Here is a 22,850-nt window from a genome sequence, read left to right on the forward strand (position 1 = left end):
AAACAATGTGAGCCAAAAAAGATGTCTTTTAAAATTCATTTAATAAATATGTATGGAACATCTAAGTTGTACCAGGCACTGGCAGGATTTAACAGATAAGAAAATAATCTTAGAAAGGTTAAGTAATTTTCCTATAACCCTAATACTTATAAAAAGTTATAAAGTACTATAAGACGTATTATCAACTGGGCTTGTAACATTCTTTGCAGTGACTCTGATACAGTTGGATTAATTGCCGGTAAATTCCACAGCGTTACACCAAGAAGTCAGACAAAATGATTTGAAGACTTCCTTTCTGACTAATTTTACGAGTCTATGATTCTTTAAACTGGTTTGCTTTTCGTTATTGATGATCTTGACCAATTTCTGCTTTGTTTCTTCTAATACTTCGAACTCATTCTGCCCCGCTTACATAGTAAAATTAAAGTTGTTTGATATTTGGAGAAACATAGATCTCTGATTAAAGCCATGCATTTTTGTTAGTAGTTTTATGTTTGCTTGTTGTGCTCTCAGCTAACTCTGATCATCTATGAAATTACTCACACTTTATCTGATTCTTTTCAAATAATCAAATGTTACCACCCTGACTAAAACCCTTCCAACGCTTCCCGTGGCACTTGGAATAAAATTCAAACTTCTTAATAGTGCCTCTGAGATCCTGCATGTTTTGTTCTTACCTACCTCTCCAACTTCATCTTGTCCCACTCTCAACCCTCACTGGACTAGAGCCTCCCGAGTTTTCTTTCAGTTCCTGGAATGTATCCAGGCCTTTGCTGCTTCAGGACTTTAGCACACACAATTCCTTTTCCTTAGAATTCTCCTTGACCCCACTTCCATGCAACAGACAGACTATCCTTCTTCAGGTGTCAGATTTAACATTCCTTTCTCAGAGAATCCTTTTTAGACCATCCATTCTAATGTAGGTCTCCCTTGTTACTTCCTCCCATAGCGGTTCCCCTATTCTTTCATAGCATTTTGTACCTTTAAAATAGTTTACACATATTTGTTTCCTTTTAACCACACGTCTCCCACTAGACTGTAAGCTTTATGAGGCCAAGGGCTATGTCTATTTAGATCTCTACTATTTACCTGGTGTGGTACTGAATCAATATTTTTTCAATAATACTGAGACCTTAAAATTGCCAAGTATTTTGTAATCTGCAGAGTTTTCACATATATTCTCAACTAATCCTTATAATCACTTTCTGAGATACTTCAGGCAGGGTAGATACTAAGTTTCTGTTTTATAGAAGGTAAGACTTGGGAGAGTTTAACTGACTTGGCCAAGTCACACAGCTGGTGGGGTTTGGGTGGGAAGTCAGGTCTTTTGATCATTTAGACCAGTGCTCTTTCTCCCCAAAAGAGATAGTAATGGGAAATCTTTGTGGATACAGAGTATCCAAATAGTGAGCCTAGAATTAAGCATCACTGTCCTGAAGCTTAGGACTAGTTATCTTTCATTTTCTTTTATACTATCCATGATTATTGGCTAAATTTCCCATAGATAGCAGAAAAATAGATCCAATTTCTTGTTGATTTATAAATACAAAAGGTAAGCTTAAGCCACTGACGGAACTGAATGAAAGTAGAATATATTTTAATTTAGAAACCTGATCTTACCTCTACAGAGTCAGAATGAATATATTGCTTACCTCAAGGACCAGTTGCAAGAGATGAAGGCAAAAACCAACATGGAGGATCGTTATATGAAGAAAAATACTGAGCTGCAGATTTCCCAGACCCAGAAAAAATGTAACAAAACAGAGGAGCTCTTGCTGGAAGAGATTGAGGTAATCACTGCTACGGTAGGAATGAGCCTGGTAATGAATGGCATTTGAGCTGTCATTCCTGATACTGCTTCAGTTAACAAAGGAGGAAGGAGAGGTTTTCCTGATCACTGCTTTATCTCTCCGGCAGCCCTATCATCTGAGATTAAAAATCAAAACGGAATGAAGACTTGCATATTTGCAAGCAGAGATTCTGATGACATTTTTTTGTTTGTTTTTGTAATGACTTTGAAAACTGGTTGTACTTTCTGGAGAGGACAAAGATACTTAATAACTGCAGGTTTTGGTTGCTGCTTTCCTTACCCAAACTGTAACTTTTATCCCGCCACTAAAGAAACAGAAATCTAGAGCTGAACGGCCTTCAAACTTAAATTTATTGAGATGAGAAATCACAGTGAAAAGTATCAGGAGAAAGAAGCAAGGGGGTTCCCTGTCCCCACCCCCCCCAGAGGAAGGGTAAATGGCTAAAACAACAACAGGTAGGCGAGAAGGTGCAAACTCAGTATGAGTGTGTCATCCACGTGCGGGACTTTCTCTGAGCCCCCTGCTTATTTGAAAGCTTACTCCCCAGGTGTGGCTTAAGGCTAGGACAGCAAACTGTTCTTGCATTCTGGGATTTCCTTTTTTAGGCCTAAGAACCGGTGCCTTTGAAACACTGTATCTCTCCCTAAATTGACATCCCTTTCCAGGCAACAGGATTATGGTCCTTTTGTTCTGGGCACTTGCATGATGTCTAGCACAGCACCTGACACACGGCTCAGCAGCGTTTGTAGACACTGAGTTGAAGGGAACTGAACTGTGTGGCTCTGGAGCAATACCGCAGAGTTCAGGGGATCCCAGCTGGTAACGAAAACCGATGCTGCTGTCACAGACACACCTCTGGAAGTAGTTGAGAACTGATTTCCAACCCAGCCGGCAAGAATTCCTGACGTTGGTTTATTGTTCTCACAGAAACTAAGACTGAAAACCGAAGAAGAGAACCGGATTCATGCGGAGATTGAAACATTCCTCAAAAAGGAGCAGCAGGTGAGTCACCAAAAGATTTTTTATCCTCCGATGTGTTTGTGTTCCACTTATAAAATACCAAGGACAGCAGAAAGAAATTTTTAAAGAAAGAAAAATCAACTTCAATTCTACCAGGCCAGTGAATGAGCTGTAACCCATATTTTCTTTTAAAGTTATCTGAGTATTTTACAAAGCTGTAATTTGAGTACAGTAAAATTTTGTCTTCTGCCTTTATCATTTAGCATTGTGTAAGAAACTTTACTTGTTTCAACTTCATAATTTTAAAATTTTAAGATAAAATCCACTGATTTTTTAAATTTTAAAAATAACATTCTTAGTTGAGGGAAGATTTTTTTAAATTACTTTTTCACTCATTTTTTCATGTTATTAGTCTCTTCCTAAAATAATTTAAGATAGTTTTATAATGTTCCATTGAATGGTTATGCCATAGTTTACTTTTACCCTTTATTTTGGATATTTGGGTTACAGGCATACCTTGTTTTGTTGCACTTCACTTTATTGTGCTTCACGGATGTTGTGTTTTTTACAAATTGAAGCCAAGAAGATTGCAACTCACTTTATTGCGATACTTGCTTTATTGTGGTGGTCTGGAACCAAACCTGCAGTATTTCTGAGATATGCCTGTATTTCCAAAATTTCATTATTATAAACAATGCAGTAATGAAAGCTTTGCCCAAGTAACTGTTTTTCTTCATTGCAATTATTTATCAAAAGTAAATCTCAAGCATGAGATTATTATGTCAGAGAGAATTTTGTGACTCTTGATAAGTATTGCTAATATTTTCAAATTTACACTGCCAACAGCAATGTATGCAGGAACTAATTTCTAGGTCTTCTCCATAGCACTAGTCATCTTAGATATTATTAAGTCTGCTAAGCTAATGAGTTGTTTTATTTTGCATTTCTTTGCTTACTAATAGAATTGACCATTCTTCCATATATTTATTTACTCATTTCTTCATGTGTAAATTACATATGGCTGAAATGGTTTTAATTAGTCTTTCCAATATTAATAACAAACCAAGCTGAGTGGAGCCTTTCAAAATATCCCTGTTGGATGAATAAGGAGAAAATTTCCAGCTTACTTGTGATACAGCCTTCTGAGAAAGCTAATGAATTTTCAGTACACAATTCCAAATTTGTGGTTACAGAAAAGAATTTCTAGATGCTATCTCACAGACCTTTACTGAAAAAATATGATAGGCTAGTAGAATCAGGGTCCGGTAACCCTGCAATTTAAGAATTATGTAACATTTTACCTGTTTAGACACAGGTAACACACAGGTGTTAGACACACAGCAGGTATTTGATAACAGTTAGATGAGTTGGTGCATTAAGTGGATGATGGACGATGAAGTCAGTGTTTTCCAGATCTTCAGCCTAATAACACAAGCAACACATAAATACTTTTTAATGAAAAATTTGAAACAGTACACAAATATATAGATTTTAAAAGTGAAAGCTCTCTTAATCACTCCCTTTTTCCCTAAATATTTCTTCCACATCTTTTTCTTTTACTATACAAACTTGTGTATGTACTTACATGTTTTTAGTATTTATTTATATTTGTTTTTGCAGTAAATGGGATTATACACACACACACATGTATTTCCAGACCGTTTTTTGTAATTTACCTTGTCTTTAATGTTTTCTATGGCAATACAAGTGCTATGTAATATCCCATTGAGAGGATACACCAAAATTTAGTCAACATTTTTCTGTCTGTGGACATTGAGGCTATTTTCAAATTTTGCTATTAAAACAATGCTAAACATTCCTGGATATGACTCTAAGTGCATGGCATATGGAAAGACTATTCATTTTTGTATGTTGTTCTAGATTCCTTGTGTCCTCTCATATTAGTTTTAATGGTTTTTCAGTTGGTTTTTCTAGGTAGAAAACCTTATTACCTGCAAATAGTAGCAATTTTATATTTTCCTTTTCATTATTTATGTCTATCCATTTTGTGGCTTATTTTATAGAGAGATGTCAAGTGTAATACTGATTAATTATAGTGATAAAGGGGTATCATTTTTCTATTCTTGGTCTTAATGATATTTCAGTATTACACGAGTCATGTCAGTTTTGTCATGTGCAAGTTAGGGCATTTATTGAGAAAGAATAGGACCCTGAAACTTGGAATGGGAACATCTGGTTGGACTCAAACGTAATTGACAATCTTGAACCCCCAAGTTACTCTGAGCCTGCCTTGCCAGTGGAAGTAGCCTGAACTCCTGTGTCTGAGAAGAGTAATCTTCCCTTCCCTGAAAATCCTGTGATAATAACTGCATCCGAAGCAGATTCCTTGAAAAGGGATGCTCAGTGACAAGACCTAGCACAACAGCACATCTTCACAGAGATACCGCTTGCTTTGGCTTCGCACCAAACAGCGCAATAGTCCACTGCGTTATGTGATGGTATCTAATGATCACGGAGTAGCAAGGATTTTAGATGCTTTAGTAAGACATCTGTGAATTAGAAGGTGGGAAATAAATTCGATTTTTGGTACTAATTTAGTATCATTGTGGTCCAGTTAGGTGACAAACCAGACCAGTCATTTGAGCAGGGAAGATTTAACAAAGGAATCATTAACTGGTAATAAGGGACTGGCTACAAAGAAGGCATAACAGCGAACTCTAAAGACCACTGCGGGCTGAAGGACAGTATCCAAGGAAGGATTAAACAGAGCTTTTGCTTTTTTGCCCTGGGTCAGAGCTGGTTCACAGCTAGTGAGACAAGGCTGGCAGGCAGGGCTGTGGACTGCATTTGGCAAGCAAGGATCCTCTTGTTGTCAGTAAAACTTGTTGGTGAACAAGTGCCCGGAGTGTCCCACACATGCCACAGTCAGCCATGTCCCAGGAACAACAGAGGAAGCACAGTGGAAACAAGGGAAAAAACTCCTGTGACGTCCCTCCGGCACCCTCTACTGACAAATCTTAACTTTGTGCCAGTTGCCAAAAGAGCAGTATTTACAGCAAGCATCCAATTTCACAAAGCTGGCCAGTAAAGGATGAATTTGGAGTTGAGAGGCAATCAATTGATAATGCAAAAATGGGGATTGTAGAGGTTTGCTCTGTAGGTTTATGGTAGGTAGATAAACTGAATGAAATTTAAGGAATTTCTTTTTGGTCTCACCTTGCTGGGTTTTTTTTTTTTTTCTTTTTAATCAGGATGAGTATTCAGTTTTATAAGAGATATTTTTCAAGCATTGAGATATTTTTTCTCTTTTAATATGTTAATAAAGTACATTAATATATTTCTTGATGTTGAATCATCTTTAAATTCCTGCACTAAACCCTACTTGGTCATAATGTACGTTTTTTTTTTTACTACACTGCTAGATTTGATTTGTAGATTTTTATTTTGTATTTAGATATTCCATAAATGAGATTAACCTGTAGATTTATTTTTTGGTGTTTTTTTGTTGTGTTGCCATCAGTTATGCTAGCTTGGCAGCTTGAGTTGGGAAGTTTTCTATATTTTTATGCTCTGAAACCCGACAGTATAAATAGAACAAATTATATTATTATCTGTTCCTTGAAACTGATAAAATTCAGTCATAAACAATCTTGTCTGGGTATCATTTTAAAAGGGAGATATTTGGCTACCTACCTTTTAAATTTTGTTAATGATTATTGATGTCTTCACTTTAAAAAAATCTCAGTCATTTTTGGTAACTGTCTTCCTAGAAAATAATCTATTTCCTCTAAACATTCATTTCAAATTTATTAGTATAAAGCTGGGCTCTATAGTCTCTGACAATGTAAAATTTTCCTTTACTTCTGTACTTATCATCTTTTTCATCATTAATTTTTAAAAATTTGCATCTTCTTTCCCTTTTTCTAGCTGAGACTTGTCAAAGATTTGACCATTTTATTGATCTTCACAAAAACTATCTTTTGGTTTTATGGAGCAAATCTGTTTTTCCCCGTCATAATGGTTATTTCAATAATTATTTTCTGGTACTTTCTTCAAGCTTATGTTGCTAATCTTTGTCTAGTTTCTGAAATGCTCAATTTATTTATTTTCAAATTTTATAATTTTCTAGTAAATACATGTTAGCCAACACATATTCTGAGTACTGTTTGGCTATAATCTACAAGTTTTGATACATAATGCTCACATTATGTATCATTACTTTCCAAGTAATTTGTAATTTATTTATTTCTCCCTAGCATTTTTTATGTATGTTTCCAAATATACAAAGTTGAAAGAATTTTATAGTGAATACCCACATACCCACCATCTAGTTGTAGATTCTACCATTAACATTTTTTTATTATTGCTTTGTCATGTATCTATACATCCTTCCTTCATTAATTCACCTTATCCTTTTCATGCCTTTAAAAGTAAATTGTAGGCATCATAATTTGTAGTTCATAATTTATTTTTTCACCCAAAAGTTACTTAAAAGGATGTTCCTTAAATATCTATGTAGTTCAGTTGGGGAGAGGAGCGTGTAGGTGTCTATTGCTCACAATAACACTTTGCTGTTTTGGCTGTGATCCTCACAATCAGCCTTTGAGGTTTCTACTCTTACTGTCCTCCATTGTGGCCTCGGAATGCGAAATGTAAAATTTATGCTTGTTGGAATTTGTTGAGCTCTCATTTGGGCTTTTTTTTTCTAAATATAAAGATTGGGTTAATAACTTTATATAAAATTCAGATGTACATTATTATAATTAGGTATCTGCCTACTCCACTGCATGCTCACCACCGAAAGTCTAATTTCCTTCCATTATTATATGCTCGTGTATATGTATTTGACTCCCTTTCTTTACCCATTTAACTCTCCCCCTACCTTTCTTCACTTATGGAAACTATCCTCCTTTTCTTTTTTAAAATTAACTTGGGTAACATCGGTTAAGAACATTATATAAGTTGCAGGTGTACAACTTCATAATACAACATCTGTATACTCTATTGTATCCTCAACACCCACAGTCTGGTCTTCTTCTGTCACCTTGTATTTGACCCCCTTTACCCTCTTCGTCCTCCCCCCGGCCTTCTTTGGTAACTACCATCGTTCTGTTGTCTGTATCTATGAGTGATTTTCTGTTTGTGTGGTAATTTCCTAAGATGATTGTGGATCTTTCAATTTCTTATAATTATTTCCAATAATTTGTTTTACGTATTCCCAAATGTTATTGGTATATAAAAGTATATTAGAATGTAACTAGTATCTTCTTAATAGGGTATGCCATTTATCATTATAAAATATCCCTTTATTCTCATTTATTTTTGGCTTGAACTCTATTTTGCCAGATATTAATTGCCAAACCTGCTTTCTTTTTGCTTTGTGTTGTTTCAGCGGTGGTTTTTATAAAAGTTCCTAACAAGATTAAAAACAAATCTGAGGGGCTCTTTCTTTTGATAGGGAATTTACCCCAATTTATTTTTACTATCATTTTTTTCACTTGTTTCTACTTAATTTTTTATCTTATTTTGTTTCCTGCTTTTCAAACTTTCTAGTTGTTTCTTTCCTCCTTAACTTTTGTTACACTGACGGAATTTTTATTGCTTGATTTCTAGCTGTCTGGAGCAAACTCTGGTTATTGGCATCACTTTAATTAGTTTTGTAATATCTGCATTATAATCTGTGTTACTATTTTCTACCCAATTACTCACTTAACTATATCAATTAAGATTTTTATATAATTACTATAAAAGGAAAACCAGTATCATTTGCCATAAATAGAAATTAATGTAAATAGAAGTACATTAAACACTGAATGGTTATTATATTATAGCCAGCTCCTCTTTTCTGCCTTGAGTCTGTTCTCTGTTAAAAAAAAAAAATTAACAATAGTTAGAAAGATGTTAAAGACATGATTGTACCACACTAACGTGTTCTCTCTTAATCAGAATGATTGTGAATCACGTCTTAAAAAACTAAAGTCCCATGTCTATGTACCACCTAAGGCTCCTCTTGATGTCTCATTCTTGAAGTACACACTCTAGGAGTTTGGAAGTCATATATTCTGCTCTTGCAGTGGTAATCCTTAAAATTTTAACATATATTTATCCTTTGTTCTTTTTCTAAATGTAGAGTTAATCAATATCTATATCTTTTTGTCTTTATTAAGACAAAGCTTTCACTTTTCTCTTCCTCTCCTACATCCCATGTTAAATCATTCATTATATATTTCCATTTTATAGATGAGGGAACTGAGGCTTAGAGTATTTAAGTAAACTCATTGGAGTGCCATAGTTGGGATTTGAACCTAGGCAATTGGTCTTCAGAGCCAGTTTGCGCTCCTTCCACTAGACTATACTGCCTAATTTAGGATTTTAGTTCCAGATTATGATTTACTAAAAAGTATATTATATAACTTAAATATTCATTTTTACTCGTTTCTCCCCTGCTTCTTATATACATATCTTTCATTTTATTTTGCTAAAATACATTCTTGAGCAACTCTTTCAGAAAGACTATGTACAGTCTGTCTTTCCCTCACATTTGAATGCTAGGTTGGCTAGGTATAAAATCTTAGATTCACATTATCTTTTAGAAGTTTGAAGACATTGCACCCTTCCCAACTAGTATTCAGTGTTACCAATCAGAGATGTCTGATGCCATTCTTTTATCATTCAGAATTTTCTATCTACCCTTTATTTCTTTCCTCTTCACTGTAATGTCTCTTATCCAGGCCCTCTTTCCCATTTCTAAATTGAGCAGCATAAAGTGCACAAATATTAAGTATATAGTTTGATGAATTTTTATGTATGAGTATTCTACTGTAACCACCCAGATAGAGAGATAGAACACATTTACAGCACCCTAGAAGTCTCCTTCATAACCCCAAGTCTGTAAACCAACTCTCCCTTCAGAAGTAGATACGATTCTGACTTCTCTCACTATAGAAGTTTTGATTGTTCTTGAGTCTTATATAAATGATTTTATACAGTATATACTGTTTTGTATCTGGCACAAGCCATGTTTTAATGTTCTTTCCAAATAGAAACTTGAGGAGAAACTAGAATTCTGGATGGAGAAGTATGATAAAGACACAGAAATGAAACAGAATGAACTGAATGCTCTCAAATCTGCTAAGGCCAGTGATTTAGCACACCTGCAAGAACTTGCAAAATCGGTAAGGAAGCAGTCTCGGTAGTGGAAGCCTGGGCACCGAGGAAAGGGTGGTAGCTAAGCGACAGCTGCTGGGTAATGGTCTTTTGGGTCACAAAATGGAGGTGTGTCCATAAACCAGTAAGAGTCGTTTTCAATGATGATGACTAAGATAGCAGCGATGACATTGATGATGGGGACAATAATAGCAGCAGCTAACAAATAGTGCCCTGTCCCATGCACTTTACTAGTATTTCACATATATAACTTACGCAATCCTCACAACAACCTCTTGAAATACATACTGTTATTATTTCTACTTTATGGTCTCTGAAGACAATTAGTAAATTATGATTTCCCAAATGCTTCCTATTATGGTTTCATCGATTGTAGAACTTTCCAAATTTTTCTTTCAAAAAATGGCTATTTTTATGGGTACCTTCTATCACAGCTTTAAAAAATTACATAATTTTGAGGTCATTAATCACACATCAAGTTAGTATTTCTTTTCTATGAAAGATTTTAAAGCAAATTTGACTTATTCAAACTGAAAACTTTAGGGAACAATTACAAAGTTAATATGTGAATATTTACAATATAGTAATCCAGTAAGTTTTTCCTTTTCTTTGGGTTAGCTTTAGATTTGGCATGCGTTATTTTAAAACTTTGTATTAAAATTGCAGGGCTGGCTGGGCCACAGCTTAGCCAAGAGAGTCAGCCATGTAACATATGATTAATGTCTCTACTTTTACAGCTAAGGGAGTATGAACATGTCATCATTGAAGATCGTATGGAAAAGGAGAAGAGCAGGAAGAAGCAAGAACAAGAGATCTTGGAATTAAAGAGCATCATAAAGGTAAAAAGGCATAATTGGCTTCTTGGGGCCCCTTCAATTCTATAGCTGGCCTAACATAGTAATGCAAAGTCTCTCTCATTTATTATCAAACTCAGAACAGGAGATCTGTTGAGGAAGCATGGCCTTTGTTGTTACTGGAATTTGCCAACACAGTCCATGGTGCAGGGAGGCGGTTAACAGAAAAAGAGATGACCTCAATTCTTAATCCAGGGGGAAAGAAATGGTTAGCAGTAGAAGCAAAAACTAAAACTTGTGCCCAGTGGTCAAATTTAAGAATACTATTTCTAACCAAAACAGTTCTTCAAGGAGTTCTAATATACTACTACTTCCTCAAACCCTACTTACAATATGTTAGCCCAGGCTATCTGCTAGGTTCTAGTAAGAGCTGTTTTCAAAAAAGGGGGAGTGAGGGGATAATTTAGAAAAAAAAAATCGAGATATTTTAGCTTTATATGAAACTGTGTATCTTAGTGATGATAAAACTGGCAGGTCAGATTCTGGGAAATAGTTTAAAGTAGTAACATTAGCTGGACTGAAACTTGTTCTGAGGATTGTCCTTGTCTCTCAAAGAGGAGTATCTGCTGAGACCAGATAGTGTGCAAACTGTACTTTGGGACGCATATTAGGGGGTGGGTTAAAAAACTAACCTTTAAAATACATTCAGGACCAGGTAGTATCCAAACTCAAACTTGACCCTTCCATTGGGAGTCCGATGTACAATTAACAAGTATTTATTGAGCTCCTATGGGGTTTTCTTTTGTCAGGATTCCTCGATTGAGAACAAAAACGTAAGAACTAGCTGAAGACCACTTTTATTTTCTTTTTACTAGTAGATCTGCTCCTAGTCCTTAGGGCTTAGTCTGATTCTGAAGTAGCCCAGACTGTACTCAGAACAGTTGTGTCTAGTGACCAAGATACTCAAGGGAGCTCTCAGTATAGGATAGCATGCTTGGTTACTTCCATGTCTCAGAGACTATTTTTCAGACAGAAGTTACTTTATCAAAAACCAATCCCCTTATGCAGGAAGAAGGTAGCTTGTCAGGCATACTATAGATTGTACTCACCCTGCTTTCTCTTCCAGCTCCAGGCCTGGTGGCGAGGCACTGTGGTACGGAAGGAAATTGGCAGATTCAGAATGCCTAAGAAGGACATAGGTGGTAGCAAGGATTCAAAAGGTAAAGGTAAAGAAAAAGACAAGAGAAGAGGCAAGAAATAGTGAGCAAGCATCTTCTGTCTTCTCCTCTCATATTCTGGAGGAGGAGGACCTGAAGGAGGAAGAAACGTCTTTTATCATCAGATAACTGACCTACACGTTGTTTCTTATTCAGACATTCCCACCTGTGGCCTGGTTAGTTCACTTGGCCTGTTACATTAGTTTTAAAACCCTGAATTAGGATTATACCATTGATTCAGGGCTTCTTCATATTTTGAAAAAATTTTGCTGAAAAGCAGTATTTCTAGGAGCCTTGTGAAGATTCCTCTTGCTCTTTCTTGCCAGGAAAAAGTTCATGGGCTTGGCTACAGTGATGCATTAAAACTTCAGTCATTCCTGTAAAAGATCTGATTCTGATTTTATTCAACTGGTTTATAGTGAAAAACCTCTTATGAGCAAAATTGTTCAGTAGGAATTACAAGATGACGTTTATCAAGTGTCTAGCATAATATATACACAGTGAAGTTTTAAGATGATCACTTTAGTTTTTATTAGGTGGTGGTAGCTGTTATACGTATCTCATTATATATGTCTTATATATAACCTTATTATATATGTGATATATGTAATCTCATTTTATATATATATATGTATATCTATCTATCTATCTATCTTATAAGCTACTTCAGCTCCTTTTCTGGGAAGTAGGTAGGAATATAAATTATAAATACAAGATAGAAATGAGATGTTAGGCTAACCCACGAATAGTAAAGACGGGTGACACAGCTCTACAGGAAGACTAGTTTGGAGATATTTTTGATAAGTGAGACCCTAGTGTCTATACCTACTTTGCTTACTCAACAATTCTCACCTTATGGGGTATAAAACTAAGAGACAATGTGAAAATACGTAACCTGTGCCTGGAACATAAAATTGTCATTCTCTATTCCCCTAAAAAAGAATGAGCCCACTGGGTCATTCTTGTTTTGATTAATCAAAATCGAATGTCTTGGGATGCTAAAGCTTTCCGTACAGCACAGTTGGTAATTTCTGAAATTAAAAACTGTCCATAAGTGTCACATATATTTCATGAGTTAAGCTTTATATCTAACTCCAAATACAGGGCAAAACGGGTATCTATACTTCCTTTGAAAAGTACATTTTGATCTCAAGGGCCTATTATGAGGACCCGGTTTGTACTCATACTACTTTAAGGAATTAGAAACTCATTTCTGCCAAGGAAACCATGCTTTAGGTATGAACATTTTCAAATCAGCCTTTATTTCATGCTATTGAAGTGTTGGCTTTTATTTTAATGTCAATGTGTAAGGTCACACAGAGGGAATTAAAAATAACATACATGATATTGACATATTTATATTTAGAACTTATGCATTATATTTACAGACATACAAATATAGGACAATGTTTTTACAAAATCTTTTACTAATTACATGTTTACAACATTTTCAGAAATAAAATGAAATCTGCTGTAAAACATCTCACTGCAAAATGTATATATGAAGGCTTCTAAATATCCATGTTTTCCTTCATTTCTATAACCATTTAAGTGCTTAGTTTTAAAAAAAACTCATCACACTCATCAGCATAGTCACACTTCGTAAGGCACTGCTGAGCTGTGGCAAGTAAGAGAAATCACAGACTACTTGATGAGCTGTAAGGCTGTATTTTAAAAAGCTATTAAAGAAAGTGTCCTACTATTAAGCCCCCTACTCTGTTCTAGCCAAATACAAAGGCCCCTCCTCCCATGAGTTGTTTCCAGAGAAAAATGGTTTGGAGTGCTAAACATGTATGAGTTTGAAAGCCTGGAAACCTGCTGACTTAAACTCTCTGTAGTTGGCAGGGGCTCTGGTGGGTGGGCACACAGCCTTTTCTTTTGTTCACACTTCAGCTCTGGGAACTTGCTGCTTCAGCAGGAAGCTCATAAATAAATGGTCAGGTGGAACTGTTACAAAGTCATCTTCATCTTACACTGGAGTCTAGCAAGGCTAAATGTTAAAAGTCTTCAGTTAAAAAAGTACATATAAAACACTGAATACAAAAACAGCATCATTTGTTTTTGCATTTTGACATAGAAAAAAATTCAATATACTTGATATTCTTTATCAACCAAAACTACACATTTTTTTCTAACAACTCAAATATAAATTTGAATTGGTTTGATAAAAATACATTAATAGTTTCATGCTATGTGTAAAATTTGAAATAAATTTCCATTTATTCCTATGGGAAAATTAGTTCCAAATGTTGCATTATTCATGTCTTTTGCGATTACTTCTTGCATAATATGCGACAAACAGTCCTGTACTTTGCTGAGTTTCATTTAAATGACTCAATAATTTGGAAATTGTACTGAGGTTTAATGTTGACTAGAAGGAAAAAAACCTATAGTTTAAAACTACACACAACTAAATTCTAAACAAGTCGTATGATTGGTGGGTGTGTTTGGAAATATAAATATAATGGTCTGGCTCTAAGCACTTAAAAAACATTTTACTTCTGTGAGGACAGTGAAGGATTGGAATTTGAGCTCAGATGTTTTATGTTATATAATTTTATATCTGGACAAAGTGGTAATGTTCTGGTGAACTGTTTTCCTTGTGAGAACAAGGAGAAAGCATTATTTTGGCCAGCTACTCAATGTGATTTATCTGAAGTCACTTTTAGATGCTATATTTACATGATCAAGAGAGCAAGAACATCATGCTCAAATGTATGCACTGGTAAAGAAAACCCAAAACAGTCAACAGAAAAAACCCTAGATAACTAGTATTTTCACTTATTCTATTTCCTTGGTTTATAAAGGCAGTGAATACTGAAAGATGTCACTGACAACTTAAAGGGGTGCAAAATGTAGGGGAAGAAAGACCCAAGTGGCTTAAACCTGAATAAAGGCTCCTGGCTGTGTGTTGTATGAGCCCTAGGGCCGGCCTTTCATTCCACCCGCAATTGAGTAAATAAGGCTCTAGGCAGAGCTATAGTTAAAAGACACCAAGCTGTTTTCAAGATGCCACAAGTGCTTTAATTCAGCCTTGGAAACATGCAGTTACCTGAAAAGAATTTAAGAACCTTGGCCTTTCCTTTAATCCTTCTGCTTTGTTTTCATAATCTTCTATTAGCTGGGGAGCTGCAAATGTCTGTGCTGTGACTGGAAGGTGTTCACAGATCCAGGTATCCTGGGAGCAACATGGGGGGACGGGGGTTCAGTGAAGTCAATGCAGATGTGCAGCAGCTCTAGGTATCAGCCTGAGGATTTGGAACCTGTGTGTGGAGTGCTGGTTTATAAGGTTGACATCACAGAGGATGACACACAGAACAGCCTCTAAGTGGTGGTGCACTGGAGTTGGGGGAAGGACTAGGACACTGGCCTTAGATACAACTGGATCTGTTTCATTGTTTCACTACGCAAAATCTGGTCCAACTGGATCTGTTTCATTGTTTCACTACGCAAAATCTGGTCCTTCTACGTTATTTTTGTTTTGCCTTGGACTCAACAGTCCAAGTGGTCATAATATAGTTTTTGACTTTAAATGTGGCTGAAAAACACAATGGAGTTATTACTTCCCCAAATCATACAAATATCTAGCTTGGAACAGTGGTTTCACTACACGAAACACCTGGGATGTTTGTTGAAAATGTAGACACCCAGGCCTCACTCTAGACCTACTGAATGAGAATCTGTATTTTAACAAATGCTCCAGGAGATTGAAATGAACAACCAAGTTTAGAAACCAGTGGACTCCACAGATAACGACAATGTAGCATGCTTGTGCCTTCGAGAGAGCTAAACATCCTTCTGAGGAAGTATTCTTTCTGGTGGGTGAAAAAAGTCTACTCTCGGGGAAAGCGGCCAGGTTAGGCTTCGGTATTGGGGTCTCAGTCATGACAGAATTAAGTTTCATTTGTGAAAACCAACCATGTCTTCATAAACAATTCAATGGAAATGGATATAACCTCCCCTAAAATGGAGAAATGAAGCAAAATATTCCCGTTAGGAATCGCGCAGACAGTCCTTCAGAACACGTAAGAGCTCTGTAAGCCGACGGCTGGCAGTGGCATCACGTGGTCCTGTTCTGTCTGCCAGGCCAGTGCCCGAGGTGCTCAGTCCTCACACAGCAGACAAGTGCTGCTGCTGTGGCTTCGGTGGGGCAAGTTCCAGGAGAGCCTGGACCGTCACTGCAACCTGGCTCAAACCTTTCTCTTCTAAAATGTGGAGAGGCAAACATAATTGCTCCTGAAATGGGACAACGCGACATGAAAACAAACACATGAGAAAATAGGATGAACATCACAGAACTGAAAAGAAAAAATAAGCATCTCCTTTCTTCCTCATAATAATCAACTGACGTATGAAAAGTCAGTACCTGGGAAACTGACCTCTGGTATATGAGTTACAGAGATGGTGTCTGACACTCACTGTCACTTTATTAATACAACTCAAAGTACATACAGATCATTTTGAAAACTGGAAAATGGACAAGTTACATACACTTAACACATACAACAGAGGAGAAACAATACTATGGAGTGAAAGCAACACTCTTCATCCCTTATCAATAAAAGAGGAACGCAGATCAGTAAAATGAGGCAGGTGGAAACAGAAAAACAGTTAGTTATACCAGAAGGCTCAAGCCTGAAAGATATAACACTATGGGAGAAAGCACTTGGGAAATTACATACCGGAAGAATGCAAGATTGTTTCAGGCCGTCACTCAGACTGCATAAGAGAGGGATGCCTGCTATCTGTATTCTAATCCTGATTGTGAAAATCAGGGCTCTTGTACAAGGCAAGGATCACAGGAAGAAACTGAAGTGTATCCTTGAGATTCAGACATATTTGAGAAGCTTTCCCCTACTTTGGGTAATTCATGGAAGGCCCACTTTGAAGTAGTTAAAATCTGAATTAGAGAATTATAAAAACTATATTTGAAAAAATAAAGCTTTTCATAGCCTGGTATTAAATTATGGATTAATTTATGCTGGAGAATTATGATGTGAGCTTGGTCAGGAACATCTTCATTATCTATATTTGAAAACTGTTTACATATTTGCTTAAGGAAGTTAAATACTTCTATCCTGTTTGCCTCATTAAATTGTTTGGTTAATCCTTTCTTGTAAGCGAAAAAGGCATATCCAAGAATAACACCTATCATTGGTTTTTATTTTAAGAGTAAATATTTAGAAAGAAAAGATATTGCTCTCACAAAGGACAGAAAGTGGAATTCTGGTTCCATTTAGAAAGAGACTATATTTATTAAAGAAGATAACTAGATCTTTTTCAGCTTTTCATTGGTTCCAACTATATTATTAGGAAGTTTTACAAAAACAGTTGCAATAAAAAAATATAGCAAATATTTATTCTGAACAGTTATTGGTACTTGTGCTTTTTATTTAATACTTATCTGATAAAACAAGGTAACTGCAATCTTTTGTTCTTATAAAACTATCAACTTTGTATAAATACTTTGAGTGTAAGTGCAAGTACAGGTTAACTATACTTAAAATGAACTTGCAGAGTGTTTTGCTCTTGAGACAGACATATTTTCTCGGAAACCAGTTCCCTGGTCTCTTCCCAGTAGAGCCCTGGCCTGGGCGGCCTGTGGTTTAGACAAGCCCTCAGAGGCTCTGCTTCCCCGATGCACACCTTCCAGCTGGCTTAGAGGGAACCCTGTGTTCTGAAAAGAACGCACAATTACTCCCCCCAAGCCACACATGACACAATGTGTTTTTTTTAAAAGGGACAAAACTCCATGAAACTGAATGCTCCCTGACACAGAAACATTGCTAGTGTATAAAACTGAAGTTTTCAACAAAGTGTTCAATGTTTCAGCATTAACAGGAAGGAGTTTTTAATGTGGTAAATAACTGTCCCATTCATATGGAAGAAAATCAAAGCAATCAGACTTTTAGGCTGACTTCTACAAACAGAATATTACATTCTTTGCAACCTCTCTTCATACCTGAGTTCAGTTGCCCAATTTTGTTAAGAGTTCGGGAGATTCCTGGATGTTCAGGAACATTATTTATAAGAACTAGAATCTGAATGCAATTGTAAAGTAGCTTCAAGCATTAAGGCTGGCAGCTAACATACTAAACATTCCAAAAGAGACAATATTCATTGCCCTGGATACAGAACAGAGACTGCTTCCTAATACTTTCCCTGCTACTGTTCAGATGTAATTTCCTCAACAGCCTATAAAATACAGGTCACCTATTAAGATGGTTCATATATATGGGGAATTACATAAATTCCAATTTTAAATTCTCAGTAGGATTCTAGAAGTGAAGCTCAGGTAAAGATAAGAAACAGAAAACCTGGACATGTGTCTACCCCTGAAAGGTCGGCTCCAGATCCCCTGCTTCTTGGGTAATATTTTACCTGTACGCACTGGGCTGCGAATCGCAATCTAGGGAACCTATATGATCTTGAGACTGAACATACTGATCAAATTAAAAGTAAGATGAAATGACTGGTGCCTTCCAGATGCCCAGACAGCAAATGCTGATATGGACCTGTGCCTACTAATAAAGGGAGATTTCAGGGCACAGCTCAATGATATCTAGGTGACCAGGTGGCCCTTAATCCAGAAAGGGTACAACTATTTTCTTTATGAGCAGCTACTGAAAAGGTTCAGAACTCATAATTCCAACATTTAAGTTGTGTTCAGGCATGGAGAAATGGCCAGATGGGAATTACGTTATGTCATCTGGAAATAAAGTTCTTAGTCATGTGCTAAGCACGGGAAAAAGACTATATTAGTAGAAACACTTCAGCATGTATGACAAAAAAAACAAGGCCACAGGCCAGGAAATGAACGAATGACCAGGAAAAAAAAATACTGGTCTTTTATTCTTTGTTGGTAATCATAAATACTTACTAATGTGATGGGCTGTTCATCTGGACATCTGAGGAAATAATTTATCTACTTCTATCAGTTAACTATTTGATGGCCAGGGAAAAAAAGAGCAACATATGTAAATATTTCTGAATGATAAACAAACCTCCTTTCCCAAGCACAGGAATGGGGTGGAAAATCCCTGGAATGCAAGCTTTCTGCTACAGGGGGAAGACCCAGTAATAAAGCATACAAAGAGTTAACATTAAAGTACAATAAAATGCCACAAAACCCAAAAGCTGCATAGACAGAGAGACAAAACTGGATTCTTCTGAATGTGCCCCAAGAGAAAGCAGCGTTTCAACAGTTCTTTTAACGCTGAGGTTTAGCTGAAGGATGTCAGAAGGGGAACAAAGATTGTCCTGTCCAGTGTGAGCAGGAAAGGAAAACAGAAAAACAAAGTCAGTGGATCAGAAATACAGATTTGAGTATAGAATTCAATATGATCATCTCAATCATATTTAAAGAAACACATCTTGTAACATTCTTCACTATGATGAAAACAAAATGCTGAAAAACAAAACTACAGAGAATCCTCTATGTGCCGAGCTTGATTTTACTATGAAATACCGTGTTTCCCCCAAAATAAGACTTAACCAGACAATCAGCTCTAATGCGTCTTTTAGAGCAAAAATTAATATAAGACTGGGTCTTATATAAGATCCAGTCTTATATTAAAATAAGACCGGGTATTATATTACATTACATTATTATATTAGACTGGATCTTATATTAAAATAAGACCAGGTCTTATATTAATTTTTGCTCCAAAAGACACATTAGAGCTGATTGTCCAGCTAGGTCTTATTTTCGGGGAAAATACGGTAGCAGAATAAAACTGGTTGGTTGGTGACCAGTGCGAACATTCAGGATACAATGAATGGAACTGGATGCTGGCTTAGGGTTGTGTGAGGCCTGAGAGTGGTGAGGTCTGCGAGGGGCAACCTCGTTCTCACTTTCATTCCTTATTAACAACAACAACAAAAAAAACAGGACAGAAAGGATGGACAAAACCTGGGAGTGGGGTGAGGTGAGGGAAGTGTTCAGAGAAAGCCAGGTAAATCAAGAAGATTCAAAGGAGGAGGAAAGCCTAATAATCAGGGAAATTTACTACCTGGAAGCCAGGTGTACTGAATGATTTGGTGTTCCTCTAAAAATCAAGACAAACCCATCTAACCAACTCCAGTTTACTAAAATGTATAAAATGAATCTACAGCCTTAAGGGGCCTTAGAGATCATCTAAACCAGGGGTGTCCAAACTTTTTTCAACGTTTTTTACCAAGGGCCATATGCAGTAAAATACACAAACAGCCGGGCCACTCACTCGAGGTGAAGTATGTATTGCCTCACCTTGTTTATTTAAGTAAACTAAATATATTTTTGGAATTTGCTGCTGGCTGATTAAAAATGGATCGCGGGCCGCAGTTGACGCAAGGGCAGCAGTTTGGATACCCCTGATCTAAACCCTCTAGTTCACAGATTAAGAAATTAAATAAATAAAACATTACTGGACTTGATAACAGGAAAATATTCTTTAACACATAACATGTAATTCTAGGACATAAAATATTGGACTCAAATAGAATTTTTACCACCCATTATAGTTTTGTGAATGTAACATATTTAATAAAAGCATAATAATAAAGAGAATACCCACATGCCCAACCTTATCGGAGGGTTTTAATAATCACCTTACTCTTTAATGTTTCGCTCATAATTTAACTTGTAAACACTTTAAATAAGTTACACTGAGAAGGGAAATTGTTGGCTCTTGACATAGAATATTCTTGACATAGACTCTGATCTTAACATTTAGAATATTAAATTTTGTATTACACAATTTCTAAAGTGATTATTATTACATCCCTGATTTTCTTTACAACTCAAACAGAGAAAGTGGGGATGTTTAGGGAAGTTAGAAGGTCCAGAAGCAGGGGAGAATAGAGGAAGAAGAGGGGGCACAGGTGTCTTCTTTCCCTCTATAACAAAGGGGACCTGAGAATGCGAGTTTGAACTCACGCATTTGTGTACTTATTCATTTTTCCTTCACTTTGTTCTAAGCAAATGACTATTTTTTTTTTTTTAGCAGAAGTAGCAGCATAACAGGAACCTATCTATTAATAAAAGTGGTGGTGGTGGTGGTGGTAGAGACTTGGGTGGAAGGCAGGGGAGAGGAAGAGGTAGCCAATGTGGAATGTCCACTTCTTCTTTCTGGTGGGGATGAGGGAGAGGAGGAAGGATGTGTCACGATCCCCAGTCAAACCACCCAGTCTTTTAAAATTGTGTTGTTTTCTGTCACCTGACTTCAAATAGCACAGCTCTGATAGGAACGGGGTAGGCTGTTAACTATTGCTTGGCAAATATTGAATTAAATACATGCTTTAAGGCACACTAGTTTTGTATTTTGCTGACTGATAGCAGGCAACATTCTGAAAGAATTTCGGTGTATAGACTTTAAATCTGAGACAGATGATGGTTCTCTGAAGTGCAGAGTACAGGTACAATGACTGTAAACACTGGTAAATAGTACTTTTAACAGGTTTGATAGGCTAATTCTGCTAACATGTCTTCCTGTTTGGGGCTGCTTTGGGCACTCTTCTTTCTAGTGCCTCTTTTTAATCTCTCACATCTTTTCTCTGGTTGCCATTTTCTGCACCAACCCATGCAACATTGTTTTGTCCAGAGACATTGTGGCATGGAACTGGGGCAGGTCCTGGGCATGCTTGTGTCGTGTGCTGGTCAGGTAGGAACAGCTTCAGTAGACAGAAGGGAAGCACTGAATGTTAACGTGTAGAAATGAACATTAAACCTGATTGTTAAAATGGGGAAAAAATGCATGCTATCTGTTTAGAAACCTTACAATGCTCTTTTAATGCTTAAAAATGATTTGTTCTAAGGGAGATGAGGAGCCTTTGGAAAACTATATAAAAAAATGAGAAATTTTCTTTGTTCACAGAAACAAAAAAGGTCCTTACTAACTACCATTAAGTGTAAATTTCAATTCTTTTTATAATTCAGCTTTAAAAAAATGCGAAAGAAAAAAGTTAAAAATAAACAGTAGCATCACAATCTACTTAATGAAAGGAGAGAAAACACCATGGGAATTCACACTAACTACTGCAGATGCTCTGTGAGCTGGGCTCTTTCTCTTCCATTTTGCAACACGTGAAAGAGCTGAGAGAAGGTTGCTTATTGGATAAGTGATGGATGCTGTGACCTTCTCAACTTATGGTTAGCTAAGAGACAGGAATGGTGAGCTGGATAAAGAGAGTCACTGTTGTGAATGGGCTTCACTGTAAGAGAAATAGTGGAATCGTTGAGTCCAGGGGCCAATCGTGGTTTCTGACAGCTAATTAAGAAGGACATAGTAGAATCATGTTTTTATCCTTGAAGGGTGGACAAAATATGACGACAGGCACTGTAATGGTTGTGGCTAATGAAAAAAAAGCATCAAATGGTACCAAGTTGCTTATTTCTTTAAATTTATATACATAATTTCATTAAATGTATTTCTTAAGATTACCGGACTGAGTTGGTTTAATATCATTGTTTTTTAAAAGGGTAATGAATAAAAAGTGTATCAAGTTCATGTCCCTTAATCACATCTATGAAGTTTAACTTTTTGTACTATTAAAGGGCAGTAAAGCTGTAAACTGAGGAAGCTGGAGGCAGTAAGTCACAATAGCAGGATAAGTACCTAGAAATGGCTTCTTGTGTGCTAAATTCCAAAGTATTAGAGCTTAGTGGAAAAACTGGGGAAATCTGAACAAAGTCTGTAATTTAGTTAACGGCATTGTCCCAGTGTTTGTTAGTTTGGATGACCTCCTATGTTTATATAGATGTTAACCGTACAGGAACTTGGGTGAAGTATACATAATAACTTTCTGTGCTATTTTTGCAACATTTCTCTAAGTCTAAAATTATTTCAAAATAAACATTTTTAGAAAGTATTAAAGCAAGCGTTAGAAGAACTGAAGCCAACTGAAGCATTCTCAGTCTGGGATGCCCTTATTTTGAAGCACATATGAGGACATATACAAGT

General features: G+C 36.4%; 2 protein-coding genes across 20 annotated transcripts in view; one reads left to right on the forward strand and one right to left on the reverse strand.

The window, feature by feature from the left end:
* Positions 1-14,141, forward strand: part of DRC9 (dynein regulatory complex subunit 9) — a 32,728-nt gene extending 18,587 nt beyond the window's left edge. For 2 of the 3 annotated variants that reach the window (XM_081076049.1, XM_081076050.1), the window contains 5 exons: positions 1,629-1,790; positions 2,739-2,813; positions 9,776-9,907; positions 10,637-10,738; positions 11,820-13,161. In XM_081076049.1, the coding sequence (XP_080932175.1) occupies positions 1,629-1,790; positions 2,739-2,813; positions 9,776-9,907; positions 10,637-10,738; positions 11,820-11,954 (606 nt within the window). In that variant the 3' untranslated portion in view covers positions 11,955-13,161. Of the gene's footprint in view, positions 1-1,628; positions 1,791-2,738; positions 2,814-9,775; positions 9,908-10,636; positions 10,739-11,819 lie in introns of all 3 variants that reach the window. The other variant, XM_081076048.1, reaches the window with a different exon arrangement.
* Positions 13,145-22,850, reverse strand: part of LRCH3 (leucine rich repeats and calponin homology domain containing 3) — a 106,584-nt gene continuing 96,878 nt past the window's right edge. For 7 of the 17 annotated variants that reach the window (XM_081075893.1, XM_081075892.1, XM_081075890.1 and 4 more), the window contains one exon: positions 13,151-16,146. In XM_081075893.1, coding sequence (XP_080932019.1) covers positions 16,021-16,146 — 126 coding nt within the window. In that variant the 3' untranslated portion in view covers positions 13,151-16,020. Of the gene's footprint in view, positions 16,147-17,142; positions 19,171-22,850 lie in introns of those variants that run through there. The other 10 variants (XM_081075886.1, XM_081075894.1, XM_081075897.1 and 7 more) reach the window with 4 other exon arrangements.

This window comes from Rhinolophus hipposideros (assembly GCF_964194185.1).
Source record: "Rhinolophus hipposideros genome assembly, chromosome: 2".
Lineage (NCBI taxonomy): Eukaryota > Metazoa > Chordata > Mammalia > Chiroptera > Rhinolophidae > Rhinolophus > Rhinolophus hipposideros.